Source organism: Capsicum annuum, chromosome 2, assembly GCF_002878395.1.
Source record: "Capsicum annuum cultivar UCD-10X-F1 chromosome 2, UCD10Xv1.1, whole genome shotgun sequence".
Classification (NCBI taxonomy): Eukaryota; Viridiplantae; Streptophyta; class Magnoliopsida; order Solanales; family Solanaceae; genus Capsicum; species Capsicum annuum.
In genome coordinates, this window is record NC_061112.1 from 60,113,928 (window position 1) to 60,121,499 (window position 7,572).

The following is a 7,572-nucleotide window of genomic DNA, read 5'->3' on the forward strand; positions in this document are numbered from 1 at the left end:
CTCTTTGTAATAGTAAAATCACTGTGCACAGGGACCCATCTATTACTGTGCAAGATTCTCTTTTTTATTATCTATAGGCGCTTCATTCTTGAGAAGAGGCAGGAGTTCAGAAATTCTCTCCTTTTATTTTTCAAAAACTCTCTCTCTCCCCCTCTCTCTTTGTAATATATTCAAGAACTAAATAAAGAAGAAGCTACTTGTTTACTGCTATTTCAGTTTGGTTCCCGGCTAGTCAGGTACATATCTCTTTACTACTTATATTCATTTACTTAAACTTCTACCATAGTCTAGCCGTGACTATGTCCGGCTAAAATATTTTCTTATATCTATGTTGAAGATCTAACTTCGCTGACATGTTAACTATGAAAGCTCCAGACTCTATCAAAATATAAAAGAATCTTTTTAATTTCTTGACTTGGTTCCAAAATGGAGGTACAGTCGAGTTCAATACACTTATGTTAACCTTGTCTCTGTGACGCCGTCTAGTAAGTTGTGCTTCTCTAGCCCGTATTGTTGAGAAAAGGTCGAATTTCTGCACAATTAGAACTTCTAGACACACAGGTTCAACATAAGGTTATTAAATCTCTGACAGGCCCCATGTTTGGGTAAAAAAGTCCATACAGTCATAAAACTACTTAAGATTCTTTTCTATTTCGGTTGGTGCTTTGGTTCGGTCTTCCGACTTAGGCTTAATCCGATATTATTATATGGTCTAGTAGGCTGAGTGGCATACCCCAGCCTAAGAGATCCTGTAAATGGTGCATCCATAGTTCAAGAAAAATCTGAAGATAAGCCTTCATATGAAAAACTGGATGCTAGAGAACTTATATTATATATTGAAAATCTAACTTCGCTGACATGTTAATTATGAAAGCTCCAGACTCTATCAAAATATAAAAAAATCTTTTTAATTTCTTGATTTGGTTTCAAAATGGAGGTACAGTTGAGTTCAATACACTTATGTTAACCTTGTCTCTGTGACGCCGTCTAGTAAGTTATGCTTCTCTAGCCCGTATTGTTGAGAAAAGGACGAATTTCCGCACAATTAGAACTTCTAGACACACAGGTTCAACATAAGGTTATTAAATCTCTGACAGGCCCCATGTTTGGGTAAAAGAGTCCATACAGTCATAAAACTACTTAAGATTCTTTTCTATTTCGGTTGGTGCTTTGGTTCGGTCTTCCGACTTAGGGTCACTACCCGAAGACCTATTAGATGGGATAAAATTGATTTTCCCAAAACATGGATTTTAAATCCAGTCATTTTCCCAAAATAATTGGCGATAATATCGTACATTATGAAATCATGATAAACCACCATATGACAAATCACTATCCAAACGGAGTATAAACCACCGTAGCATGGCAAACGACCATCCAGAGTGTAAGAGTTGATCAGTGATGAACTTATTGCTAGGTTGGACTAATCAAATCGTGCGAGCCAAATTACAATTTCACCGCAGGTAGACTCTAAAACTAGGGTAGTTTCGTAAATCAATTTTCTACTACAATACAATTCGGCTTGGGGTTTTCTATACTGCTATATACATAGGGAAGAGAGAGAGAAAGAAGAGGAGAGAGAGATACACTCGTCTCTCTCTGTGTTTGTTTTGGTGATCTGTGTCTAGCCGATCGTCGTTCAAAACATCTTTGTTTATTTTTAGTCAGTCATCCCTCTCTAACTTTTACTTGCATTCGTCGATTTATTTCATTCTATTTTAATGCTAAATCTATTACTCTTTCTGTAGAAACTTTTGATCGATTCGATATTTGTTTATTTGTTCTTTTGGGAATAATCGATAGACTAACGGATTTTTGAAGTATATATACTAATTAGGATCCGTGTTGGATCACTTTTGATTTTTGCAAGTTTTTTGATTTCCGTACAAGCAAACCCTAGTTTTATTGCTACACCTACTATGTCTCCGGTTCATCGTAACGATACATCGGATACTGGAACCGGCGCCGGTGGTCCCAATAGTCCACAGCAGTCACGGCGATCATCAGCCGGGCGTGGCGTTTCCTCTCCTTGGAAGCAGGTTGTTCGCTGTGGCGAATCAGAATCTACCGTTGCGGTCCCTTCACCTCCTCCTCCGTGCGAGCAAGTCGTTCCCTCCTCTGATTGTGAAGTGGCGATAGCAGGCAGTGTGTCTTCGTTAGCATCATCTTCTGATGCTGCTCAGGTTGAGCGTTCTGATAATGGAAGCGGCGACGGCACCAACAGCAACGGGGCTAAAAAACCGGCTTGGAATAAACCCTCGAATAATGCGGTTGATGTTAGTCCTGTTATGGGTGCTGTCTCTTGGCCTGCTCTCTCTGAATCCACTAAGGCTTCACCTAAATTCCCTTCGTCTGATGAATCAGTTTCTGTATCACAGGTTATTCACCAATACTACTTTTCTCCTTAACTTGCTCTAACTGATCCGAACTGACGTACTAATTGCTCTTGTTTTGCTCTATCTGCTGCTTGACTTCGATTCTTGTTTTATCGCGTGTCTTTTATTTTGATCATTTATTGTCTCCTTATGCTAGAGCAGCTTGTCTATGAATTAATAAGTCCAAGCTAGTTCCAGAAAAAGCTCATTTATATGTGGATCTTATAGGGCACTGGAATGGCATCAGCTTCTCATAGGCAAGCTAATACCAGCAATGCGAACACTAATACAATGTTGAACCCTGTTGTACCCAGCCCCCAAAGGTCTATGAAGCGCGGTGGTTGCAATTCGAACCATAATAATGCATCAGCAAACGGTGTCTTTTCTCAGCAAAAGGAACAGGGTTTAGAGGTTGAAACAGTCCTTAATAATTCTGGAAAGTCAGGTAATTCTGGTGCTGAATCTTCTTCAAGGGATAATAGTCATAGGGATGGTGGACAATGGGGATCTCAATCACATGGTGGAAATGACCACCAGCATCAACGAAATGCAAATAGGAGAAGCAATGCTGGTCCACACCCACGTGGAGATGGCACGTATCATCATGGTTATGGGGGTAGGCGTGATCAGGAACGGCGGAATCCGGATTGGAAACCTCACAGAAGTTGGGGGAATAGGGATTCACACATGCAGCCGCAAAGAGGTCCACCTAGGCCATTTATGGAGGGCCCACCTCATACGTCTCCACCTCCACCTTTTATACCAACACCCATGCCTGGGCAGCCCTATCGAACTCCCATGGTTTACTCTGGTGAGATTTGTTACTTCTCGAGATATTTTCGCTGAGTTTCTAAACCCCATTTTTTCTCTCTACTGATACTTTAACCACTATGCAGAAGTTCCCCCTGTATTTTATTTTCCAGGTCCATTCCCTGATTCATTCAGAGTGCCTATGCTTGCTCCTGTGTCACCTATCTTCCTTCATGTTCCAGATACCCAGTTGCATACTAGAATAGTGAACCAGATAGATTATTATTTCAGGTGGATACTTCTTTGTTCTATTTGCTTGTAATTGCGCTTATTTAGCAACTCATTAACTATATAAATATTCTGAAGTCTTCTCGTCCCTATTTTTTTTGGTTGCAGTAATGAGAATTTAATTAAGGACACATTCTTGCGACAGAACATGGATGAATATGGATGGGTTCCAGTTACGCTAATAGCAGGCTTCAAGAAAGTGAGTTGGTTTGGAGTGTTCTCTTTGACCCTTAATTCTTGGCTAATATTAAGGTGTATTAGTAGCTCATTCTTTTGAAATGCATCTCCACATATTTATTTATGTTATTGTTGGTAACTGTTAATATTGGTGCTGAGCGTGGTTAATGGTCTTGGCTCCTTTTTTATTGGTTAGAAAATGTCAATGATATCTTTTCCTCAAACAGCGAGCGAAAGAGGGGGGACCAACAACCTCAGATGATATTTTTGTATTTTATCCTTTGGACTTTCCTTCTCTATTTGTACTTTTTTCCTGGTGCAAATGGTGAGCCTCTTTAGTCTTCTGTAACATCTTGTTTTCGAGGTTTATAGGGTTGTCCTCAAGATTTAGTATTAGCATAACAGTATTATAGTAAAACTAGGACATAGTTGAATATAAAATCAGTAGGAAAGAGCCAGACCACTTTGTCCCTTATCTCTCTCTCATCACTGTTGCCTTTTCTCTCTTGTGAGTATTACAGGAGGAAGAAAAAGCTAAACTAATGAAAACTCTTAACCCTTTGGGGAGGAAAAATTCCTGGCATTATCTGAACTAGTCAGGGTGGAACACTTGTAGAATTACATGCTGTTGTCCTGTTTCTTCGGCAGGTCCGTGATATGACGGGTGTTGTAAGCAATTCAATGGATTTGATCATCCTATAGTATAACTTATGTCAGATGGGCTTTATCGAGATGCTCTTTCAAGGTACTAATGTTCATTGTATTAATTTGGAATAGATGTTGCCAAACTGAAGTGCTTATGCCTCATGAGCGGAAAGTCATGACAGCACAAGAAATGACTGCTTGCATATGAAATTGCTGGATTCACCATTTCTACATATAAAGTTACAGCTGGGCAATGAATTTACTAGTTTATAAAAAAAAGAGAAGTTACAGCTGCGCAATGTTGAGTGAGTGCCTGTTTGATGGGGTGGTTTTGAGTGCAGTATGTGGGTGTTGTCGGCTACAAGGTGATCTGACCACAGTAGGTGGGCCTGGGTGTTTCTGCTACGATGTGGTCTAACCACAGTAGGTCGTAGCGTGGGTCTGCTTTTGTTTAACTTTTGCTGTTCAAGGAGCATAACATAAAAAGGTAATCTTATGTCAAAAATATCAACAGCTGAAAATCATATGAAGGGTTGTCCAAATACATTAGGAAATAAGAGAAGTGAAGGGATGAATTGAGGATTTGATGAAAATGGAATGCAAGCCACGCTTATTTATAATAGCGTGAGCTACAATTCACATCTTCTATTTAAACGATGACAAACTTAACACTTAACTCAAATATTGCTAGTCCTCTGAATACTTGATATTCTATGATTTTGGTTCAATCTGGTGTTCTGTCTGTATAATAACGTTTTTGTGAATGTTCTTTGTATCATTTTTTCTGCCACTGCAGTGGCATATGTTGGGTGATTAATCTTTTGGATTGAGGCGAAGGCGGAGGGAGAAGTCTGAATATCCTTTGAGATCAACGATCAGTAGTATATCTTAGAGCACCCTCACTTACATGAATGCTTTAGCATCATTCTTTTTGTGGCAACTTTGTTTGTTGTGAAAAACTTGCCTTACTTTGGCCTGCCAGTGTACATGATGATTATACACTATATATCAAATCTATTTTCTTATGAATTTCTATTCTAATAGAGGGAAAGGTGTTTCATGGAAGAAATTCTGGTCCTATAAGAAGTGGAATATGTGTTTGGGGAAATTATTGAGTAACAGAGATGAAGTAGAAGACCCAAAATTTTGTTAACATTGCGGAATCTGAATGAAATTGGTTAAACTTGATAAAGAATCCAAAATATACTTTATCTTGATTGATTGGTTCCACATTTCATTTACATGGGATAAAGTACCTCGAATGGTTTTAAGATAAGAACCACATTTTTCATTTTTGCAGGTAATGGAGTTGACAGATAATATACAACTGATACTGAATGCTGTGAGGTCCTCTACTGTTGTAGAAGTGCAGGTATTCCTTCTATATGTGGTTTGTGGTCTCTTTAGGGTTTCAGTCTGTACCTTGTCTGGCCAAAAAGAAAAGGTTCACTATGCGTTATTTGAGTTTTCGGCGAAGTGCTTATGTTGTAAAAGAATGGTGCACTTGTTATAGACCTTCATTTGAGATGTGAGCATGGAATCTTGTGTCCTAGAGCCTGTTAACCCTTGTAAATGGTTTTATGTATTCAAGAGTCTTATGCATATCAAGTTCTTTGAAGTAGGTCATGCTAGAAACAAATTTATGGTTTGCATATCATCCTCGTTAATGTATCCTACATTCACAGTTTGCAATTCATCCTTGTTAATGTGTCCTACATTCACAGTTGCTACTGTTTGAATTATACATTGAGTTTGTGCTGATGTCCTCTAAGCTGATTGAAATGTTTAGTGCTTCAGAATTAGGAAATTGCTTGATGGGTTAACCATGAAAATACGTGGGTAGTATTTGCATCCACACTCTCGCATGGGCCTATCTTGGTGTTTAGTGCTTTCAGAGCTAGTAACATGCTTTTAAGAATATTAGTATAGTGGTTATTCTAAACTTAGAAAGTAGATGGTAGTGTTTGCCTCTCAACTGTTATGGGTTTTATAATATTTCTTCCTCGTGTTGCAGGGTGAAAAGTTGAGGCGGAGAGATGACTGGGTTCATTGGCTCATACCACCATCAATGCAGAATTCAACCATCTCAAGTCCTCAATCTCCTCAAAACTCTAATCCTGATTTACTTGTAGAAAATCCCCAACGTGTTGTATTTGATTATAAGACTGTAAGTCATGGAAATGCTGGAGCACATCTTAGTATATCATCATCTACTGAAGTAAGTACTCCATCTAAGCAGTTTGGCAATGAGATGGCTGGACAAGCTGGTGCTCAGCATTCACAGCCAATGCCAGTTGGAAATCCAAGTTAAAGGAGTTAACTGTTCTGTTGTGGAGTGAAGAGTGAAGCCCAGGGGTTGGTAGCTATTGTGCTTCTTCAACCAATCAATGAATCTAGTCCTTACTGTTGCTGGTGTGGCAATGAAGTCTCATGAAGGAAATAGACAGGGAATAAAAGAGAACAAACAAAATTGGGAATAGAATTATAATGTGTCTTTTAAGCAAGCTGACAGCTTGATTTTGTTGGGATGTATATTTTGTTTTGCTGGGGATAAGAGTATTTTCTGTTCCTTTTATGATATATGTTCCTGTCATGGTTATTTATTATACAGCTCCGGGGATTTTTGGTTCTACTTCCCCATGCAGCCCCTCAGCTTTATCCTTTCAAACCAGAATCTTTGGTGCTGCATCACGTATCTTTGAAGGAGGTAAAGCCTGCTGAAAGGTATGAAGTTGCTGGCATCTGAAAAGCCAGGGAGAATGGTCTTGCTGGATTTCCACTGCTGTGAAGACTCTTGTGGGCACTTGATTATCTTGTTATTGTCTTTCTGTTTGTTTCAAACGTAGCACCATCGACTCTTTTTAATGTTTATATTTATACCTGTTTTTAAGAAAGGCATTTGTTGCCCTTAGAGAACTTAATAAGCATCTTTATGCTTGGTTGTGATATTTTTCTTTTGGTGATATCATATAATGTAGTTGTTATAATACCTGTGTGCTTTAGGGATGCGTTCTTGATTTGCTTAATCATCCGTGATTGCCCGATTGCTGTTATAAGTTAAAGCATGTACAGTCACATCTTTCTATGACGTTATCTCGTTATTACGATATGTCATTATAGTGGCACGATTTGTTTACTCGTTATAATGATATTTCATTGTAGTGGCATGATTTGTTTACTCGTTATAACGATATTTCATTATAGCCGGGGGTCTATCGGAAACAGCCTTTCTACTTCTTCAGAGGTAGCGGTATGGACTGCGTACATCTTACCCCCCAAGACCCCACTAGGTGGGAATACACTGGGTTTGTTGTTGTTGTTGAAATTATTTTTTCAT

At 38.9% G+C, this 7,572-nt stretch overlaps 1 protein-coding gene across 2 annotated transcripts; it reads left to right on the top strand.

Moving 5' to 3' along the window:
• Positions 1-1,396: 1,396 nt before the first annotated feature.
• LOC107853798 (la-related protein 1C) lies at positions 1,397-7,222 on the top strand. Of its 2 annotated transcripts, none has more exons than XM_016698783.2 (6): positions 1,397-2,378; positions 2,604-3,186; positions 3,272-3,416; positions 3,522-3,612; positions 5,536-5,607; positions 6,250-7,222. In XM_016698783.2, exons 1-6 carry the CDS (start codon positions 1,920-1,922, stop codon positions 6,544-6,546), a joined length of 1,647 nt encoding a protein of 548 aa, XP_016554269.2. In that variant the 5' UTR covers positions 1,397-1,919; the 3' UTR covers positions 6,547-7,222. The 2 variants fall into 2 exon arrangements, with proteins under 2 accessions (XP_016554269.2, XP_047262258.1); XM_047406302.1 differs by lacking the exon at positions 6,250-7,222 and adding an exon at positions 4,239-4,335 and having other exon boundaries at positions 1,442-2,378; positions 5,536-5,604.
• The last annotated feature ends 350 nt before the right edge of the window (positions 7,223-7,572 follow it).